This window comes from Apteryx mantelli, chromosome 5 (assembly GCF_036417845.1).
Source record: "Apteryx mantelli isolate bAptMan1 chromosome 5, bAptMan1.hap1, whole genome shotgun sequence".
In the NCBI taxonomy this organism is placed as follows: Eukaryota; Metazoa; Chordata; class Aves; order Apterygiformes; family Apterygidae; genus Apteryx; species Apteryx mantelli.
The window spans coordinates 73,425,713-73,449,313 of record NC_089982.1 but is presented as its reverse complement, the minus strand read 5'-3'; the positions used below and the strand labels follow the sequence as shown (position 1 = coordinate 73,449,313).

General features: G+C 38.6%; 1 protein-coding gene across 2 annotated transcripts in view; it reads right to left on the bottom strand.

The window, feature by feature from the left end:
• The window catches only part of STK32B (serine/threonine kinase 32B), a 182,993-nt gene that overhangs the window by 120,161 nt on the left and 39,231 nt on the right, over positions 1-23,601 (bottom strand). For both annotated transcript variants that reach the window (XM_067297180.1, XM_067297181.1), the window contains one exon: positions 20,616-20,767. In XM_067297180.1, the coding sequence (XP_067153281.1) occupies positions 20,616-20,767 (152 nt within the window). The remainder of the gene's footprint in view (positions 1-20,615; positions 20,768-23,601) is intronic.

Sequence of the window (23,601 nt, the reverse complement as noted above, 5' to 3'; positions counted from 1 at the left end):
AAATATTGATCGAATAATTTTACACACAGTGGCTGGAAGAAGCATAATGCAGATAATATTTAAGACTAGCAATTAGCGGGAGATTTTTGTGAACACAACGGCATTTAAATCAGTAGTGTATGCCTGAAAGGACAAAGATATACAGTATAAACTGTAGGGTGCTTACTACTTAATGAGGGTTTCATTATGCAGGCTGGGAAGGGGGCAGAGGTATTCGCAATAGGTTGTACGGGTTGCCCATAAGGCTCATGGAGAGAAATATGCTCTGAACTCTTGGAGGCTCTTGGAGACTGATTCCAAAATAATATTATTTGCATTGTACCTTAGGTACTTTAATTCCTGTAATACTGAGGACCTTTCATTTCCAATTCTGTACCCTGTCTTTCACTTGCAACCTTTCATCTGCACACTCTGAAGATGCTGTGGCAGTGCCTTCACCTTGGTATCCCGAGTACCTTTGTCCTCGTGGCCTTGCACTGCTTCATTCTGACAAAATACGTTTGCAGGTTCACCTTGTAGCTTTTGGCCTGTAACCCCTTACTAAGATCTCTTCACCTTCCCCTTGTCACTTCTAGTTTGTAACTTTAGAACTTAGTACGTAACATAGTACATAATAGTCATTTACATAGCCAAATAATATGCACGCACAGAGCTTAACACCCAGTTAGCATAAAACATCTGCACCTGATAAAGTGTGCTCCTATGCATGAGTGCATCATAAGCATGAACAACCAACAAGGAGTTTGAGGGAATCCTGACCAAAAAAAAAAAAATTTATCTAGTTACTACTGGAAGAATGTATGCTAAACCCATTTACCTCTTCACCCACTGTTCACAATGACTGTGAATATCTATAATACAGAACAATAAGTTCTGGTTTGGGTCATCTCAGTTCATTCCACACCAAAATTGATCTGAATTAATAAGCTTCTGGGTTTTGGAAGGTTAACCTAGCTAACAAAAACTAAAATCTTGATTCTTTGACCTCAGAACAAAAAACACGGTTTCAGCAGTTTCAAATTCTGGAAATTTCCTTTAAAGGTTTCTGAAGAAAGAGATGCTAACTTGAGTTGAATTATGAGTGGAAAAAGTTCGTCAGGCAAAACAACCCACCGCAACTTAGATGATGAGGAGATCTTCAAACTCAAAGGACAAGAAAGAACTCTAGCTATGTTCTCTCAGGGTCATCAAGGAAAGTTTGATTGTACGAGCAAGGAAAGGTATTTGCATAGCCAATCTGGATAAAAGACTTAGCTTTCTAGAGTGGAGAAGGTAATGCATTTATTAGCCCAAGAGTTCAGAATAGCAGAAGACAACTTTAGAGGGCCTTTTCACAGATTTCACAGAATGTTTGAGGTTAGAAGAGACCTCTGGAGATCATCTAGTCCAAACCCCTGCTCAAGCGGGGTCACCTAGAACACTTTTGCAACAATACTTAAAGAAAAAGAATAAAGCAATAGGATAGGCGTCATCTCTATATTATACCCCAACTGAACCCTAAATCAGTAACCTAAGATTGTTTTTCCTGTGAATTAAGGAGGTGCCTTAATAAATAGATCTCATGTGGGAAAAACAAGTCAGGTGGTCCAAGCACCTTGGGAAGCAAAAGGAAAAAATGTACAATAGTCCATTACAGCAGCTGTCAGCCTACAGCCTTTTTTTTGGTCACAGCATCCTAAGTTCTCTCACCAGACAGACTACAGCTACTCCCAGTTCTCCTCATCACAGTACTTTTTTCCTGTTAAGGTTTGCAAGAAGTTTCTTTCTCCAGAAGAGCTCTTCAGGAACTTCTGGTTGCTTGCCTTCCCTGCCACTCAGCGCAAGCCAGGTGTGGATGGTAGGCCACTCCTTTCCAGCAGCCTCTCTGAGAATTAACAGATAGCTGAAGTTACTTTTTTTTTTTTAACTCTGTCTTTTTTTAATTTATTTTATTTTACTCTGTCATATTTTCTCCTTTCTTCATGGTAAAGACTATTCCATCTTCTGAAAGAGTCTGTTGAGATATTTACACTAGTTTACGTCAAAGGCCAAAACTGTAAAACTGCAGGGGAAGCTACCTCTTACTTGGAATTTTGATTGCTTATTCTCAGAATGCCATAGAGCTTTATCTCTTTCAAGGAAAAAGGACTTCTTCTGCAGAGTACTTAAGACCTCCTACTTCCCAGTTTTTTGGTATACATCCCTTTGTAATATATTTGCTGCTCATAGAATCAGATGCTGCTCACACCTGTGTGTCACAACCCTTTGCAGTAAAATGTTCCTGGGTTAACTTGCATAAAATGTCAACTGGGACCATAAGCACAGCCAAGAACTGGGCTCTGAAGTACTGCATGCTCTTATCTTGAAGAAGCCTCCCAGTACTGAGGAAAATCCACTCTTTTGTCCGGAAACTACCAATAAGCTTAGATATGAAGCATCCCCATTTCTGTCACCCCTGTAGCACTGGCCTCTGCTATACTTGTCTGAATGTGTGGCACCTGTGATCACACAGCTCTACACCCTATATGGAGATAAGGCCCAACAGCTTGTCTGACTTAGAAATCTCAAGTAGAAGTGCAATCAGCACAAAGAAGTAGAAACTAAAACTTCTGCCTCATTCCACATTCACTAACTACTTTTTTTGTGGGTTAGCTAGGTGGGCCAGAAGAGTTGCTCAGTCTCCATCCTTAGGGTTTTCAAAACAAGACTGTATGAAGCCCTGAGCAACCCAGTCTGATCTCATAGTTGACCCTGCCCTGAGGAGGGGCTTGGACTAGAGACCTCCCAAGGTCCCTTCCAACCTCAATTATTCTAGAGTCCTAAAACAGAGACTAAGAGGGGCTTGTGTTTTCTGCAGTAGTTTCATAGATGCATTGCACTACTACACCCTGTAAGCCTTTACATGTGCTTGCTGTCAGACCAGCCCCCTGGATCCAGCAGAACAGGATTCTAGATTCTCTTTCCGTGTCCCTTTATAGATAGTTATACCATCCTTCTTTACATCTATACTTATTCATTTCTAGAAAGGCTAGCTGTTGTCATCATCATTGCCATTATTTGATTCTTCAGAGGCTTTCTACTTGTCTAACACTCAGATTATGTCAGCAATACATAGAGGTGGAAGCAGAAAGAATTACTCTATAATAAACTGAGGCAAAGAATTGGAGGGTTTTGATGATCTCCTCAAATAAGGAAGCATTCTCTAACACTTGCCCGTAATTCGTTCTCTTTGAAGGCGGGTTGTTGCCACTGTAATCAGACTCCTATTCAATCCATTCATTTTTGTAATGACCTAATTCTCCAATACATCCTGTATCAGGAAGTTCAGTTTGGACTTTGATTTGTAATTCTTTCCACTCATCACATCTTTACACACCAAGTTTATTTTCAGAGTTTTAACATAGCTACCTCATCCACCCATCCATCCTCAGGCTTTGCAAGGGCTTTATTTTCTTGAGCAGGCAACACACTTCTTTCCTGAAATGGTAACAGGAGCAAGAGGCCTGCTTTGGCATTAGAGTCATATACTGACCCCAGTATTCCAGACATCTCTGGGATAACCCATTATTTCTATTTAGGAATTGCTCGTTTGCCAAGCTAAGCCAAAGGTGCAGCTGTACTGGGGCAAGTGCTGAAGATGCTCCTTCCCTCCTACTCTTTGCTCTTCCTGATACAGCACGTGCACTTTCGACAGTGTTATGGAAACAGACTGGGTTTGACTTTTATTTGGTGACTCTTTATCAGGCTTCCTTTCTTGCAAAGTGGATCTTTTAATTGTCAGAGAAAAAATTTCTGCTGGTGCCCGATATTTTTCTTAAGGGCAAGTCATAACAGCAGCAACTCATTCCAGTCCAATGTTACATACTTAAAGGAAATCTAACATGCATTCCAGTACTTGATTAAACTTTTCAGTGAGGCCATTTGTCTTGAGAATCCAGGACATGTGCTTGTTTTTTCTTCCACAGCAGTTATTTTCTGTATTTAGTTTCATTGAAAACCCCAAAAGAAACAATCAGTTCCTTTTTCTGCTACTCCAACCCCTCTTGAATATATATCCTATTGCTTTTTAGTGGCTTTGGTTTTTAAGCTGTGCAGAGTCTTCTATCATTTGTCACATTATACCTCATACTGCAGTCATATAAGAGACAAAATTAAAAACCCCTTGTCTTATGCATAAACATATTACCAGTTTGGAGGAGCACAGTGGGTATGCATCTGGGCTTGCTCTCAACAAGGCATACTGTGGTCACTTGTCTCAGCCTTCATAGACATCCATGAGACTACCTTAAAAAGTGCTCAGGGGAGGGAGGGAGAGAGGGAGGGAGGAGAGAAATACCACAGTTGTAGTACTGGAGCAGCTTCTGCATAGAGCCAAGAAGGAGGCCATACAAACTCAGAGACAGGTCAGTTTTGTCCAGCTACTGCTACATATTTTTCAACTGAATATGCTGAATAGTTGAATCAGGCACTCAGTTACTTTATCATAAAACATGAAAACTGCCATACAGGTGTCTAGCCCTGACCTGCACACTTCAAATGTGCTGCTACATAAAATTTCTCTTAAAAATAGCAGTAGTTTCTCTGGCTTGTGCCAGTGAGATACAGATGCAACATCTCACATTTGAATACTTTGAGCTATTTAGGAGACATACCCAAAAGAACCTGATGTTCCAGAAAGGCAGCTGAGAATAGGAAGAGGTCATCTGCATGTGTTCTTTTCAACAAAATATGTCAGTGCTCTCAATCACACAAAACAGAAATAGCACTTTAAAGAGGGAGATACTGTTCAATATGAGATCAGGTGACTGTTTTGGAGAAGGCTTCCATATTGGAGGGCTAGATCAGATCCAGCTGGTAGCAAGTTTCCAGAGAGCATTCAAACCTCTACTGTCCCCAGATTTCTCCTCTACCAGCTTTTATGAAAATGTTCAATCTAATTGTCCTTCAGATTCCCTTTCTTTACAGTTGTACACTGTACATGGGAAGCCTGTAATTGTCTTAAATACCTGTGATACAGGCTAACACTAATCATTAAAAACAGTAATATAAAAATCAATTTTTAAGAAGTGATTAAAAAGACACTTTTACAGGAAGAAGTAAACCATCTTTCTTAAAATATACATGTAGACCAGATCTTCAGTTCTGTCTAAACTTCTCGTTTTTTCCTCCTGACTAAAATAGCAAGCAAATGCATCAAAACTAGCGTGCAGGAGAATGCGGCCAGCATTAGAGATTGAAGAAGTTTCTGAATGTTCTGAAGCTTTACTGGAAAAGGAAGCAATTTAGAAGAAAAAAAATTTAAGTCAATATGCCATTTTGATAAATTTTCTGTTAAAACTATTTTCAACTAGCCTTATATACAACTTTATATCATACAAATATATAGTTAAGGTACAGCATAACAGCTCTCTCCTTGTTTATTACTGCTATTACTGCATCTGTAAGATAAACATCTTTCTTGGATTTGAACAGACTGCTCTGTAAATAGCAAAGTCTGAGTTGCAGATCAACATCCCATAACATTTTGTATTTTTACAGAAGACTGCTGTAAATGAAAAGGCAGCAGTGTAACACATGACCAAGCACTCAGACAGTCTAATTATTTAAATGTACATCACATTTTTGAGACTAGTGACCAGAATGTGAATTGTCAGGTTTAACTACTAGCTTTGATTGATTTGTCTCTCTGCTGTTATGGAAACCTACATTAAAGATGTAGAAACAATAGAACCTAATTAATGCTCCATGTATCTCCTGCACAAAAGAAGTATTGGGCAGTTATTTGTTGCATTAAGGCAGCACACACAACACTTTTCAAATGCATAGTTTAAGAATTGCTGCTCAAAAAAAGTGAGGTCAGAAGCACAAGATTAGAGAAGAGACTTCCCCCCGGTGTTTTGTTGCTTCTTTAAGGAGTAAATGGTCAATTTAATCCACCCTTTCCTTTAGTCACTGAAGACTGGCAGTTGCTCTGCAATAGTAAGAGCCAATCTGGATTAGGAGCAGCTGCCTTGCAGGTTGCCTTGGGGAGGAGACATCACAGCACAGGCACTGGCAGAGGGAGGAAGAATCAAGACAGTGATGAGATTCACTTCAGTGACAAAGAAAGAAGGGTAGAGACTTGGCAGGGGCAGGGTGGAGAGGAGGAAGGCATGTCTTAGAAATAAATATATTAGCCACTTTCTACCTTCTGAAGCCATTTAACCAAAGTAAGGACAATGCCTTGAGAATCGTTTGTTCTCTGACAGTCTTGGCCGCTCAAGATCTTTCCTCCAGGGTATCATTTGGGCAGAAGGGGCTGGGATGAAGGGCACACAAAGGAAAGTCTGGCTCCTCCCTTCTGTTAAGGAGTTGAGAAAGAAGGATCTTTCTTTGTTAAACACTATCTTGTCACCTGCCTTCTTTCACTTATCTGCTGTGATAATGTCTGCGTCCTTTACTTACAGATCTGTTTTTTCCCCAGAGACTTAAATGTCTGAACAATGTTATAGGAACAGGCACATCTTACTCTTCTAGACCCTGCCTCAGAGGAAGGTTCATCAGAGAGAGGAGCAGACATGATGGTACACATGATGCTTTTGCTCTCCTACTGCAGCTTCCAATTAAGGCTCTGTATTCATGGGGGATGTGGAAGAGGGTGGAGGAGAACACAGATCAGAGTCCTACAAACTTAACCAATTTCTCCAAGTAACAAAAGACAAGACAAAAAGCAGTATTTTTTCCAGATTAATCAATGAGCAAATACAATTTCTTCTTTACCACTCATTCCAGACTACTACAAAACCCATCATGTCTCTGTGAAACAAAGATGCCAGTCTTAGCTTGTCAGACAGTATCATTTAATTTCACTATAACTTTGCCTCTTCAACTTCCGAGAGTTGTGAAGGAATAAAGTTGAACAGAAGCATCTTTCCAAGGTTAAACTGGGTCATTTTATACATGAGTGATTGAACAGAAGCAGAGAAAAAAAAAAGTAAAAAAAAAAAAAAGTGTTTCAACCAGGAAGCAGATCTATTTCTGCTGATACAACACTGAACTGTCTGACACCAGCTGTAAGAGGAACCAAGGGCCAGCTGCCCAGGACTATCAACCTGTCTGGAAAGTGTGTCAACCATGACTTCTGTCCTCCTCTGTGCATTGCTCTGGAAAACTAGATGATCCTTTCTGTTCCTCCCAATCTGATTATGTTTGACAGCTCCATTATTCTGCAGCTACTGACAGCATTCTTGGTTCGAAAGAGGTTGTGCCTGCAAGTGCACAGAAGGTGGTGTACAGCCTGGATACTCTGCTTGAAGAGAGATCAGAGAGCAATTTGAAGGGCACCATTCTTCCCTCATCAGCAGGAAAGAGTTCATACATCTCAAGAGAGCACTAGAGTCTTGGTGACATGCTAAATATTCAGATGTCTCCCAAGTAAGAGAGAGAAAAGAAAACAAAAGAATGACATTCTAGGGAATGAAATGAAACTGTTCTAGTAAGCAATTACAGAAAAATGAATTCAGGGTGTCATTAAAGCAGGCTGTACTTGTGAAAGGCTGTGATAACACTAAAGATATTTCACCTAAACCAAAGTATCAGCTATTGCCACTAGTTACACAAGTCAAGTGGACTTAGTATCAAATGTACCAGGCAGAAAGCAAAATAAGAAGCCATGGGCAACTCAGTATTTGTTGACAGGGGCATCCTGAAGTTGATATGTCAAAACGCTGTTAAGATATTCTTAAATTATTTGCAGAGGGGAGGAAAAAAAAAAGGGAGACCTAAAACACTTAAGTTATTCAGCTGCATTTCATGAAATAAAATAAGCAGTTATAAAGAGTTCACGAGACACCCCCATCATAAAACAAAGTGGACTCCCAGCCACAAGACTCCTGTGAGACATGTGGGAAGAAAGGAGGAGGAGAGGAAATCCAATGACAGCACCTGAGCAGACACTTCCTGTACAACCCAAGTGACTAGTGAACCCACCAGGCAGGGTAAGGCCTGGTGTGGCTGGCCAGGAACAGAAGAGATGCACCACCATGTTGTCTAGGAACTCAAGGACAATGTGCATAGATTGAGGGGGAATTGCTTAATGATGAAATGCAAGCTCAAACTGATGGCAGAGTAGTGCCAATAGGAAAGTTCAATTTCTTTGTCAGCATCGATATACATCACAATGTCACAAGTCTAGGATTTCCCCCGCCACGCACACACCCTAAATGAATGAGGTTGTGCTGTTCAGCTGTCTCAGCCTTGTGAGGTGACTGTTGATCACAGAGCTTCCCAGGCAAAACACTCACCTTTGATCCTTTTACTTGAGATATGGAAGGAATGTTGCCCATGGGCCCGAGGTGAACACTTCAAACATGCTCATGAGAAATATCACTCATAATATAAAAGATCAATGTATCTAGAATCAGTGTCTCAACCTTTAAGCCTGCTTACCTGTCTTCCTGTACCTTTATATCCTCATAACTAATGCTAGTTTTTACATACAGCAAGAATTCTTGTTTCCACTTAAACAAGTGTCAGAATAAAACACATTTCATTAGTGCTATTCTGTAATTTAATGGTTCTAAATACAGATCAACATTTGATGCTGCCTTATTTGTCAGTAGGAGGTCTGTTAGACACCAGATACTGCCAGTTTGGTAGAACAGTGATAACACAACAGTATGTTGACAGCACATAGTGTAGCTTGTCTAAACCCATACTTACAGACCACTTAAATGCAGGCATGCTGCATTATGGCTGATGGCAAATGGCAAGCATTGCTGTATCAGGCCTCCCAGATCTAGCAAAAATATGCTAGTGTTCACATGTAAGCTCTGGATCTTCCAGTAAAGTTGTTTGGGGAAGTGAAATTGATACTATCTGACATTTATAGAGCTGCTTGTACTGACTGGCAAAGAAACAGTGCCTTACCTTTCCATAAAGAATTTATGTTCAGAAGAAAGAATTTATGTTCAGGTTGTACAGAAAAGACATTACACACATAGGCCTGTAAGCAGTGTCTCTGCTTCTTCTGATAGATCTCAAATAAAATTAACTTTCTTTGCTGCTCTAAGATAAGTGCACATTCTCCACTTGACGTTCAACAACAACAAATTTATATCTTGACCCAATATTTTGTTTGTTCTTTTAAAAAAAAGGATAAAATTATACTTTTAAGAATATAAAGATGCCTAAATATGTAATTGTCTTTTGAGCACCCATTCAGCACCTGAAAGTCTTTCTAGTGTGAGTCGTAGATACTCAACCTGTCTAAAAGACAAGGAATATATCTGGTTATTAAATATACTTAGACTCTTAACAATATCTACACATATCAGAAAACTTGACAACTCTTATTAGAAAAGAGAGCTCTGAATTAAAAAGAGGCAGCCACAAAGTCACTGCATAGCATTGTCTGATAAAGCATTCATAGAATTTTGATAACAAGGTCATGAAAATACCGGAGGCATGAAAAAGTTATTTTCAGACATCAAGTGTTTTCAGATAGTTTTTGTGACTTATTCTCAGTAAAAAGTAATTATTTGCCATGAAAATCTGCAAATGACAGGTTTATTTCCAAGTGCCAGTAGAAGAGTTCAGACCTTCGAAAGTGGTTCATGCATCAGTATTTGCTATATTCTGTGATTAGGTTTCAGATTTTGTACCCATGGAAGGGGGAGGGGGGAATTCTCCTTTCATCCCCAGTGTTTGCACCCCCCCCCCCACCCGGCTCATTATCACTCCTGTTTGCCTTCTTCTCTTCTCCCACCCTATTGTTTAACATCTCTGAACCCATCTGTCAGTGGGCCGGTGAGAGCTATGCAACTTCAAGAAGAGGAGTTACCTTTGTTAGCTGCATTTTGCTGGTCTGTTTGCCCTCAGGGCTCGATCCAGCACCTCTGCTTTTTGCAAGAAAGAAGTTACCCACTGTGTCCAGTATAAATTCCAGTTTAGCTAGCTGAAGAGAATTTGGTAGGCAGAACTCGTTTTCCTCCTGTCCAGAACTGTTCTGCAGATGAATTTAAACAGTCATTACCTCAGAGCGCGTGAGATTTCCTTGGTTGGGTAAGGAGTACAACTAGAGTCCATCAGGAGGAAAGAAACTCCCATTCCTCCCTTATGAAGCATGTACTTACAAAGCATGAGAATTAGTCTCTTCTAATAAGAATTTTAGACTGAAAAAGTGTCATTACTTAGGAAAATGATGATTAAACTTTAAGTCTTAGTATCAGCTAAGTAGTATCACTATTCCACAAGTATAATAAATATCATTTTGTTAAATAAAATTGGATTACTGCCCACTTGTTCTTTAACACTCTGTAGTCTACTTTTAAAATAAAGCTTTGAAAAGCTTTAATGAACCAAAGCAAGTGATCCCCAAGCAAGCAATATTAGAACAATAATGTATTATTGAACTTCCCACTTTATTTCAGTTCCGCTATTTACCATGTTAAAAGTACTCTACTTAATATGATTGTTATAATGTGCAATTTAAACTGCCTTACACTCTTAATTGTTATCTCTCATATATACAGTTAGACTTTCAGACAATGTTCTGTCCTTATGAACATCTGAACAAAAAGAAAACTGTTATTTGGCAGTACTGACAGTAGACTTGGCATATTAAGACAGGTTAAAAGGTGAGATCTCTGCCTCAAAGAGCTAACATATGTCCTGAAGAAGACATAAATTACTCCTTTTTTTCCCCCGCTATTTTGATAGTTCTTGATGTTGTTATTAAAAAAAAAAAGTCCAGACTTTTACATCAATCCTCTTATAAATAAAGAAAATAAACAGGAATTAACCTATGCATTTTTAGGCTCTGGTTTGAAATCAAAAGTCAAGACCTCAAGTGTATTTTTATACTTTTACACCTGAAGCATATTTTTAACTAGATTACCAGGAATAATTTCCAAGCCATATTATATCATCAATAGCATCCAAGAACAATTTTAATGTTTTTGGACTGGGTGTTGATTTGCAAGATATGTTCAGTATCAAAGTTTTGCAGGGAAAACATTAAGCACTTACTTTTATTTAGTAATCATTACCTACTTTGCATTCACTCTCTGGATTACTATATTATTTTACAGGTAATTCCAAGTAAGTTTTGCTTGCAGTCTGATGGCTGTTTCATGGCGATGGCTATGTTAATGCAGTGATGAGCTACTCTCGTATAGCCTGCCTCTAGCAAGGCTTTTAAAGGCTAATTGCAGTTCCAGTTTCCACAGCATGGATAAGAATCACTCATGTCTACCTGAAAATAGTAGATTCGCATGATGAACTCATTACTCTGTCACTGATTACAAGAACCACTTCACCTACAGGACCTTGGTTATTGGCTTAATTACACGCTCTAGCTATCATGTTTGGTAATCATAACCTTTAAAGCAGAGGATGAAAGCAAAAAAAGAATATAGCACCTCTTGCCTAAAATGGCAATTCAATAGTCTGAAACAACATCTAAGGAGCTTTCTTTTCCATCCCATTAGGCTGAGGGCACCAAAACCCTGCTCTCCAACAAACTGTCCTGAGGATACCCCTGCCACAGCACTGGAGCTGTGTTTCTGTCCAAAGAGGAATGGTAGAAGCCTCTTCCACACTCAGACTTGAGGATTATTGTGTCTCTCCTCACACTACAGAACTGGGACATGGCCAAGGCTAACCCCAAGCTCACGAGGGCCTGCTTTGGATAGCAGATTGCTCCAGCTTTACAGAGGGATATAAACCCAAATTCACAAGAAGAGCCTGACAGTGAAACTGAACATTCTTAAAATAAAATGATTGTTTTCCAGCAGCTTGAACTTTATCAGTGTTAATAATAAAATTCCTCTTGCAGTGAAAGGTTTTTGTGAGAAAAGTTTATTACAGAGCAGCAAATAAGTCTTTGTCTCCGTAAGAATGATGCAGAAAATGGGTTCCTAAGAAAGGTCCCAGGTTTCAATGACACACATGAAATGAAATACCTATTGCAGCAGTTTCTAAATGGGAAAGAGATCAAAACTTAAACTAGGCCAAAGGCCAATTCCAGCATGCTTTCAGGAAGAGAGAATTAAAACAAGTCCAAAAATATATATCTAAAGGTGGCAGTGATTTCCTCACAGGAAGCAATTAGTCACCAGAACACAATTCAATACAGGCAGAGTCCAGGCAGTGTTCCAATACTGATGGTAAGTATCTTATGGTGTTAAAAATCAGCACAAAATGAAGAACTGTTGGATCATACATTCAGGCTGCATCAATAAATTAAGATGTTACTGCTAATCTGCTGGCTAACGTTCTCAGTTAACACAAGCATCCAGGGGTTACCAATACAGCAAATAGTACACTTGAGTCAGCATTTTGCCTTTCTGCAGCCAGAAACAATACCCCGAATATTTACAACTCTCAACAAACCTTTCCTACAGTCTCTTCTTCCAATTATCCTACCCTTTCCACTGCCTTACCACACTTTCTACCTTTTTCCTTCATCATTATCTTTTCTAAGGCTCTGGAGAGCAGAGACTGGTTTTTTTTTTTCCTCCCCTTCTTCAAACTTAGATATAGGGCTCTGATATCTTTACCTATTCCAATTTTGCATTAATTCAGTGATGAACTTATCTAGCTGTATGAGGAAAGTACTCATCCATGGCTCCCTCTACAATGAGGGGAGAGAGAGGTTCCTGCATAAGACCAATTCACTCACATGAGGTCTATGCAAGACAAACTTGCAAGGTATCTTTCTCCCTTAATTTATAATGTCTTCTTGCCTACAAAGGAATTGGTGTCCATCAGATATCTAGAAGGCACCAAAATCATGGCCTAGAGTTCATGATCACAACCAAATGCACAAGAGTAGTAAGAAGCAAACATTTATATAATTAAATGTGCCAGGGACTGTTCTCCAGTACTGAGGCCAAGTTGCATAGAAAAGCTTGTGTCTGTACCTATTGAACGATCAGCCTCCAAAACAGAGTGACTGCATGCAAACTGCCTGCTTGGAGGGATCTCTGGCTACATCTGGACTTATCTGGGACAGCACTCCCATCCCAGCGTACAGCTGCACTAGGAGCAGGTATACAAAGTTTAGCAACATGGAGAATTGAGTTCCAGAATCCAGGAAGATTCCCCAATACTGATTTACCAATATAAATATAGCCAAGGAGGGCAATACAAAAGCCTTTCTTCCCATAAGCCAAGCTTAGAGCTGAGGAGTATGAACAAGAAGAAAGCTAAAAGCATTGGGCAGTTTTGCTGAGACACACTCTCCTCACCAGAGATAAAGTGTCTGTCAGGATCTGTTGTTTCATGACCTTTTGGGGGTCATACTTTAAGATGACAGACATCACCCACAACCTTACTTTCCTTCTCAGCAGGACATAATACCTCCCAGAAGCTGTCCTGCTAGTTGTAAACACCCAACCCATGCTCTAACAGGAAACATCACAATCCTTCCCTCCCTTCCTTTTTCCTCTCAGATCATGACTTTTACTCAGTCTTCTATAGAGTACATCCTGAAGCTCAGAAAGGTGGTCATACAAGACACCAGGAAAGAAATTCTCTATCTCCTATAAAATATCTTCTCTCCAGATTAAATCTCCAACATCAAACCCAACATGCTCCTTCACTGAGCTACACAGCCACAGACCTACAGCCACTAATCAAACTACCCTAAGACTGACCAGAAGTACCTCCACCTAAACCACCACAGGTTTCTGATAAGTAACTGATGCTACTTGATTGGTTGTTTTCAGCTCCACCCAGCAGGAAAACACTTGGCCAGGTGTGCTTGTTTCCTTGGGTTTGTAGGTTTATGCATCTCTTCTTTGACTCCAGTTTGAGGAAAAGAGCTGTGTTATAGGGCAGCCTGAGGTGTCATTTCTCCCAGCTTATTCTAGCAAGGGTGTCTTCACAGGGAAATGATAACTTCCAGTGATGTTTGTTTGTGTGTGTGTGTGTGTGTACATTAAACAATCCATTACAAGACTTGAGACTGAACCAATCATTTATTCTCTTCAGCATTTCTTCTATTTTATTTTTCTTCCTTTTTTTTTGAGAACCCACCTAGGAACTTAAAGAGAGGGCTCCTGTTGTGAGAGGTCCCAGCATGCTTGTGAGCTTCTTGCAAGAGTAACCTCTGAAGTTGTGCCAGAGCAACTCAACATCTGGGCCAATGATAGATGATGAAGGTGGATAGTTAGTTGAATGCTGTTACTCACTGTCCACTTTTGGTGGCAGTTGTGCTTCAGCCTTCCCTGCAAACAACAGTGCGGAAAATTTCCACCTCTTACCCAGCACAAAGAACTAAGAGTAGTGATGAACTTTAATGTCCTTCTATGAAAACTGTTTCGGATAACCTGCAGCTGTAGCACAGCCAATATAGTCTGAAGACAGGAGGCAATAGGTGAATTCAGACATGCATGCACAGCATTTACATTTTTGGCATGATAGGTGCTCTTGATTTTTTCCAGTTCTCACTGGATTTGAAACTTAGTCTTGCTCTACTCTAGCTGATAGCAGTAATGTACTGTTGTAGATCTGTCTTGTGAAAGACAGAGTTTCCAGAGGGTGATGAGTAGAAATAAAAATATATCAAGATATAGAGCCACTCTGAGAATACAGCTAACCCTTCTGTATGGGATGTTAAATATATCAAGCATATTGTTCTGGCTATACTAGGAGAATGACTTGTAAGTTGACAAAAGTAAATCTTCATTTGTCTCCCTCTGCTGCCTTTGAAAATGTTCTGACAATTTAAAAGGAACATAATAGCCTTGAGAAAGGCTACTAAAAATAAGATCACTTCAATGTTTCACAGGTTTTGAGGAACGGTTCAGAAAATATATTTTTCTTATCTACATCAGCGGAGACACCATTTTTGACATCTATGTTTTTGCCAAAAAAAAAAAAGTCTGTCTTTTGTAGTAAGCTATGTTATTTTCAGAGTAGTTAGTCAATCTACTCATATTTGAAAGTAATGACAAGTTTAACCATACTGGTAGATAGGGTCTGTGGATCTTGGCTCAGTCCTAATGCATGGTGTAAGAAAAATATTTAAAATATAGATCCTTTCAGGAATGCTACACATCTCACCAGAGGACACCCAGGTATGTGGGGAAAGATAAATGTAAGATATAATGTTGGAGCTCAGAGGGGCATGCTGTTGTCTCAGGGTGGGACTGTGTTAGCAGCTGACATTTCTACAGCTCATTCATCTGTGCTTGAAGTCCACATGACACATACCAAAGGTCTAATAAAAAACAGGACTGCTTTTCATTTTAAGAAGGAATTGCTGCTACCAGAAATGCCTCTAAAGGTGATAAAACTGGCTACAAGACTCACATATCTTTGAGCATTTATTCAATTTTATTTCCAAAATGAAGTTTATAAATCATCCCCAAACCCTTCCTGAAAAATGCTGTTATCCTCCAAGCTATTATGAGCATTTACAGAAGAATGGTTCTTTTCTGTGTCAGATGTTATGAAAGACAGTTCATATTTCAAATAATATGATTTATAAGTTCAGATTGTAAAATTAAATTTAATAAAGCTCAGAAAAGATGCATGATCCTCAAAAAGCTTTTTAATATAGATCTTATGGAGCTGAAACACTGCCCTTGTTTTATATTAGCTGTTCTGTATCCTTGTATATGCTGGGATTACTGGGGGATACCAGCAGAATAACCCACTGCAGAAGGTTTACCTTCTTTCCCTCTTCTCTTTTGCTGCACAAGAATTTAACTGATGACAGGTTGCTTACCCATATTTCATTCCCTCTTTGTGCAGTTATCACATATAACTAAAGGACTTTCCAGGCTTGTTTGTTTCTTGAGTTGTCAACTTTTCTCTTTGATAATGGAATTTCTCAAAGGAAGACTAATGTCCTTGGTTAGTATTCTCTTAAGTTCAAGGAATTGTTGGGAGATTTACCATGGTATTGATTTTATTAAATACTTCGAAGGTTAGGATGAATAATATTTGAAAATCACCAATTCTGATTAGGAACAGTCCGGCAGACTCATGAAAAGGTTGCCATGAGTGGAATTTCCTCCAAATATGCTTTTGAATATAGATTTGGGATTTGACATTATGAATTAAAAGAAATAAGGGATTTTATTTTAATTCATTCAAAAGCAAAAAAATAATTTTTGATGAAACTGAAGTTCTTTTTACAGAAAATGATGTTTAAAAAAATTCAAGGATTTTGATAATAAAATTCTCTACATTTTTCATCATTCATATTCCTTCCAGACAAAATAATAGCAGATCAGATCCAGGCTACATATCTAAGCTTAAGTCTTGCTTCATGTGTCTGAGGACTTGGGGAGGGAAGAAGGTATCAAGGTGAAGGGTTAATGCAGTCAAAATAAGCTGTTAATTTCCCTATCAAATCAGTGGAGAGAAGTGGATGTTTCTGAAGACTTTCAGGGTGTGTTCAGCCAGGTAATCATTTTTCATTGAGACTGCAAGGGGCAAGTAAGATACATTTACATCAATAAAGGTGTTAGCACTGCCATTGCTTTTTGTGTATTAGGCAAATAGTCAGCATGCTCACCTGGAAAGTGGGAGATGTGGGCTCTGGACCCTCCCGTTCTTCATAGACTACAAGACCGCTTAGCCACAAGTCTGAAAAGTGTTTAGTGCAAACACACTACAGATCCTACTACTGATCCTACTACAGATCCTGCTATTATTACGGATCCTACTCCAAAATCTGCTTTTGTTTTTTATCCAATGACAGCCTAACGTAAAATGAGCATGCAAAACAATTAAACCATTTCCAAAAAGCTGCACACCACTAATCATCTTGGTTCTGAGTTCTGCCTACAACTAAATTTCTGACTTCTCCAAGGGTTTAGACACAGTGTTAGTGCCTATCTGCTTAAACGTGGTTTGCAACAGAGCTCTAGATGGCAGATTGGTACATACTTTCTCTGAATAATTACTTCTGAATATCTGTGGGCAAAGTTAGATATCCCAGCACAGGGAGATGGTCATTGAATTTAATAGGCTGATGGGATTCTGACGCTCATCTCGGTCAGTGTGATAGAGCCTAGAAAGACAGATTAGTCCAAAATGGCCTAGTCAAAAAAACTGAATATTTACATGACCTGCAGCTCAGTTCATGCACACACACCATAACATAATTACACCTTTTTAAATTCATATTGCCGTTTATGAAATAAGCTAAAATTAGTACCTCCTGTAACAGCCCCTTTGTACATTTACAATGTAATTAACAAAATGAACAGAAAAAAATCTGACTCAGAAAAAAGAAACACAAACATAGCTGCAATTACTATAGCAGAAATGCAGCTTCAATGATTTCCTTCCATTAGTATGCCAGGAATTGAGTCATAAGAGGAAATCTCATGGATTCCTGCTAATCATCCAATATAAGTTATAGCTGCAATGTAAGCTCATTTAATGCAAATTATTATTGTATCTAAACTGCAAGTCAAAATGCATTAAGTAGGCTGCTAATTCACCAACAATCAATGAAAATACAAATACTATTATTTTAAAAGGTTATTACTGGGAACACATAAAATATGTTTAACAGGAATATTCCATTTCTACTTGCAGTGTTCCATTTTCCATGATAGTAAATAAACAAATAAAATGCAGTTTGAATGATTAAATAAATGTGATATATTTAATATGTTTAAGAGCTTCACATGACTTAATGTTAAAACAGACATGACAGGTATTTGTGGATCACTTGTGATTTTTGTATTTTGCCCTTGTAGTTCAACAACAGAAATTATTATTTAAAAACAAGGAGTAGAATATCTTGAATTTCAGGCAAATGTTGAGTTAGACGGAGGGTTCTGAGGTGTGGAATATGATACTGCAGTCTGCAAGTGTAGACACTCGAGAAATATATCAGAACTTTCTAAGTGCATTTTACAGAAACATACTACAGGTGGGGTACAAAGAAGAACAAGATTTTCTGGGAGACTAAATTATTTTGGGGCAGGCCTGGGCTCAAGTCTTTCATTTGCCACACTTGTCCTGGTTAAAATGCATGCTCAGCCTCTTACTCTGGAGTCATGGCTTTGAACCCCTGGAAATGTGAATGCATAATGTCCGAGGAGAAAAACTTCAGGTGTAAATAATAAGTATTTGTCAATGTAATTATTCTCTGAAAATTTCCTACAGCTCTAATTGTGCATGTCCCAGTTGCTAGATCTCAGAAGAGTGTGATATACCCAAGATTTGGCTACACAGTTGCCCACCTTCAATTGCAAGGATGAAGAGGTGTCCCTGGAATAGCTTGTGCTGCTTAAGGCACTCTCTGGCTGTACTCGCTGGGATCATTCCTGAGCGCTCAGACCAGCTGGCATGGAACAGCTTGTGCCTATGATAGGAAGTCCTAGTCGCTGATGGAGGCTGGCCATGCCAAAATGATCCCTGGACATTATAACTCTTGAGCTATGCCCAGAGGTTGTTTGGGAAAGGGCTGGTTCGCATGGGCCTGGTGCGTGCCAAGGGCTGTTCCAGCTGCACACGGCAGCAACCAGGAATGGTCCTGGGTGCTGTTTCGTCTGCTGGCTTATATGTACCTTTGCAGAGTCACGTTTTTGCTCTAAGGAGAACCAGATGATGTTGTCTACATAAACATTTCAGGCTGTGAAGCATTTAGATACTAATGCAACAGGGGCTGTATAACTGTGCAAGCAAATGGCATGGTTTGGCAAGATAGCCCCAGAATGCAGGCACTATTTTTACATCTGGATGTAAGTCTCAGGATAGTCCGTGTCCTTCTTTCTTATACACAGTCCTGGAAACCAACCCTGGTGAGTGTGAGACAGGAGCTTCAGCTTCTGAGCCGTTCACATGATTTAATGCAGGTATATACTTCTGGCTCCATCTGTTACAGTGGACCTGTCATTTACTAAGTGAACTGATGTGGTGGGAAGGCCCCCTCTGTGTATTGCCTTCAAAGAAAAATTGGTCATCCTCCAAAATAAGCATCCTAGACAGTCTGATCATCTATAAGCATTGCTAGAGGCACTGGATGTAGATCATTGTTAGTACAGTGGTGCATTTTGAATAGTATCTTTTTTACCTGAAATATTTTGCTAATTTTAGAGTATTATATTTCTCTTGGAACATGTACATATATAGTATGACACCTGAACCTTGAGATCTTGGGACTGTGTCTCAGAAGCATGAGAAGAATACATTAATTATTTACAAGAAAAATGTCATCAAACCCAACACGTTTTAAAGTATTGTCTCTTCCAGGTTTGATCTTTGGCATAACAAAAGAAAATAAGAAAAAATATGTTAGCCAATTATAATTCAGTAACTGCAATATAGCATACAACTTGTTTCACAATAAATATTTGATCTTTAATTCTTCAGCATTGTTATGCTTAAAAAAGTATCTTGCAGGTCACATCAACCTATGACTGTTTCTGCACAATGTCTAGTCATACAGTGGAAATCCTTGCCACCTCTCGTTATAGAACAAGTTTGTATAGGTTCAGAGAGATTACGCAAATGTATGAAAGAAAAATCCACGGGCTACAAAGCACACAGATACCATATCTTTGGTGAAGAAATCCCCAGAGTACAAGTTGCTGGGACCTTGGTGAGTATACTGGGAAAGTTTTGTATCACACCACTGTTGGAGACAAGACATTGGATGAGCTCAAGTATGATCATTTGTGTTAAGTGGAGAGCACTTGAGACACGTATATATGATTAGGTGCTTTTTGAATGAAATTTGGGATCGAGTCTTCTGCTGATATAAGTGGGTGCAATTAAACTAAAGCTGTGCTCACTTAAGCCAGAAAATAATCTGGCTCTTAGTTCATGAAAGGTGCTAAACTGGCAACAAGAAATTGTTCCAAAGCACAGGTCAAGAGAGAGCTAAAGGACAGACAAAAGAGTGTAGGTTAGTCATTGAACTCTAGTAAGACTGCTAAAAACTCACAAATAGAAGGTCTGTTTGCATTGTGAACATCTGCAGACAATCAAGCTATTCATTAACTGAATAGTTCTCATAACATAATAGTTTATATCCTTTTTTTAAAATGATATAGGTCATCTTTAGATCAGGTAAGAAAGTCTGCATCCCACTACCACTATCGTTAGATAAAAGCCATCAAATATTTTAAGTTTGTGGTACAGTTGGACCTAGTCATTACTTGACCAACAATTTCTCACACTCTCATGACTGAGGCATTCAGATGTTTTTACTGGAAGGGTAAGAGAAATTTCAGGTGACAAATGGATGATTTCATGTCATTCCCTGTCACCATTTTTTAAGAGTAATTGAGTTTTGAAATTTCTCTAAATCAACTCAAAACGTTTTTTAATTGAATGTTTGGTTTTGATATTCCACCATCTTAAAATCAGTTACTTAGTCCAGGTATTGTCAAAAAGAAATGATAAAGATGGACAGAACAACATATCTCCACATACTGCTATAACAATCTAGGGAGAACCCAAACCAGAAATGAAAATGTGAAAGGGATGTTGAATATTGCAATACAAAAGGCCACCTCTAAAATATTTATGAAAAAAAACCCTCAGCAAAAAACAAATATCTTAAAAAAGAGGTCATTCTTTCATTCTTTCCAGTTTTCCAGCCTTCTAGAGCCTGAATTTATTCAGCAAAAGGAGATAACAATAGATCCTTGATAGAATTTTTAAGAAGACTTGCTTACCATAGGTTGACTAGGAAGGGGTGCTCCAGGCCTTGCATTATTTGTAACTCCCGAAAAACATTTCGAACTTCATCTCTCTCAATGCACTTTTGTTTATTCATATATTTCATGGCATACATTTTCTTGGTGTCTCTCTTCTGTACAATACACACCTAATTGACAGCAAAATAAAAGGTAAAGTTTGACACCTGCAGAAATAAAACTCAATTATGACTTCAAAAAAAGAAGCCTTTTACAATATTTCAAGAATCCGAGGAGATCTGGATATCATGAACTAGGAAAACCTTTAGAAAGTCCATGTTACAACTATGCAGGATTCTTTGTAATAGCTTGTAATTAATAAATTAACAAAAGAATACCTATATATTTACTCCATTCTGTATAAAAAGAAACTGAGACCCAGAAAGTGGCATAACTTCCAGAAGTTATTTGGTAAAGCTAGGAGGAATACACACTAATTGCTTGAATCCCAGGCTACTGCACTAATCACAGAGATTATTGCCTCCTGCCTTAGGAAAATACACAGTCACTGTCTGCATTCCCACAAGTCAATATGCACATCTTGATAATTGCATCATAAATTTGTCATAAGTTCATTTGGCTCAAAAATTCGTCTAAATATCAGAATTATTCTCCCTTAACTAATATTGAAAAGAAAGAGAATTTTCATATAGAGGTTCATCATAATATTTTTAAGGTCACAAGAGACCATTACAATGATATAGTCTCAGGTAGTAATTTTCTTTGCTTTAATTTCATTTTTTTTTTGGCAAAAAATGAAATAATTTTGTAAACACAGGAAGAAAATCTTATTCAAGAGAACTCCAGCATAAGCACTCAATTGTAGGTTTTTTTTCATTAGTCATGATGGTAGAGTAGTTTCCTTGTGCATGAAGCTGGAGAGAGTCACAATCTTAAATCAGCGCTGCATCTAAGAACCATCACTTTAAATATGATTTGTGGCAACACAGAAATGTAAGATTGATCTGTGTCTCATCCCCAAAGCTAGTATGAATCTCATCTTCATAACAAATCCTACATACACAAATAGAGCACAACTATATATCCACCAGAATTTTGCTCTGAAGGTTTTTTCCTATTAATTGATCACACCCTTTTTAGGGACTCCTAGTGTGTCTTACAGCTTAAAGAACATAAGCTGAAAATACCATTTTGATGCAACATTTATATTGCTGATACAGTCATAGGCTCCAATCAGAATCTTTCATCATCAGGACATATACAGACTACCAATTGTAAGTATCCGGTTTTGATACCACAACTCTGTAGTAAGTTCAAGGATATTATGCAGGATTCATTTGGTGTGGGCACTATTATTTTATTATTTTATATTTTTTAATATATATATTTATACTATACATATATATATAAAAAACACATGTGCACACACACACATATTATAATATATGCATATGCATGCATATATGAGATTAGTGCTCAGATATCAAATTATATTGTTGGGTCAACCAAAAAGAAATCCTTTGGATTTTGATTTGTGTTTTAAGGAACTTGCATACTCAAAGTTCAGAAATGCTTTGGAGAAATTGAGACAACTTAGAAGAGCTGAAACTTCTTATTTGACTCTAATAAGGTGTCACCTAAATTCTGGGCCCAGTAACAACCCACCAGAGCTCAGGGTCAGGGCCCTAGAGGGAGGCACAGCACGCTCGGTTATACCTTACCATCAAAGGAAATGCTCTAGGAGCTTTCCATTGGCATATTTTACTTCCTCCACCTTTTTCCAGTCCCTCCAGAAGTGGGGTCAAAACTGAACCACATTTATTTCTCTGGAACTCTATTTCCACAAACTGTGTTCTTGAGCTCAAATGCAGACCAAAGATAGGAATTAATAGAGTACTTTTAACTTTTAATGATAAGGTTTAATTAAACAACCTTTCTAATTACCTTTCCTAATACTGGGAGATGTTCTACTAATTAAGTAAAACAGGAATGGCAGTGGTTTTTTTTTTCTTGAGGCCATCAATCCTGCACAATGATGTGTACTGAAGTTTTGTTTTGTTTTCCTCCTTGGGCTGTTATGGAAAGTCAGAATGTTGGTGAAGTCCTGAAAATAACTAAAGGTTCAAGCCTATAGAGAAAGAACCCAAACTATGTAAAAATAAGAAATTGGATTTGGCCTCTTGGGGAAAGAACAGACCGCAGGTGGGGTTGAGTTGAAATGGAGGGAGGAAAAGAATTGTTCAAACTTCTGCCAATTTTTCAGAAGTGTAACAGAGCTTGCAAGTGGCAAATCCTGCTCCCTATCTGAGATTATGTGGACACTCACAGAATTGGAGCTGGCTGCTCCAGTCTAGCGAATCACATTATAAAATCTAACAGTTATGGAGTTTGGCTCAGAACCCAAGTTCAGAAGTTCATTCACTTACATGAATTTGCAGCATGATCTTAAATGAAACTTGGCCGAGACTGAGAGGGGCTCACGGAAGTCACCTGTTCCGTTATACTAAGAGCCTCCGTATTAACCAGTTGACTAGCAAGAGGTGACAGGTTTGACCAATGGAGAAAACTAGGATCATACACAACACCTAAATATGTAATAAAAAGAGATTATGTTTTACAACATTGTTGTGATTCTAAAAGGCACTCGGTTCTCTCATCTGACAGTAAAGATGAGGGTAATCAGCACATTTGAGAGGACATTCAAGGCAATTCTGTTGCTACTAGAAGTTTTCTTAGCATACAGCCTTAAAAAAGAGTAGTGAAAAACATTTTCTAGAAACGTGTACCTGCTCACATCTTTTAACGTTTTCAAAATCACCAGGATTTTCATTAGCATACTGAAGGTACTTTCTGCTAAAAATCAAGAAATCCGGGCTGCATTCATACTGATATTATTGTGAAAAACACCTGACATTGCTATGACAGTGCTAAATAGTAGTGCAGACACTCGCTGGCATTTTTACCTCCTGGCTGTCAGCTTTCCTTCTGAGCAGAACATCAACAG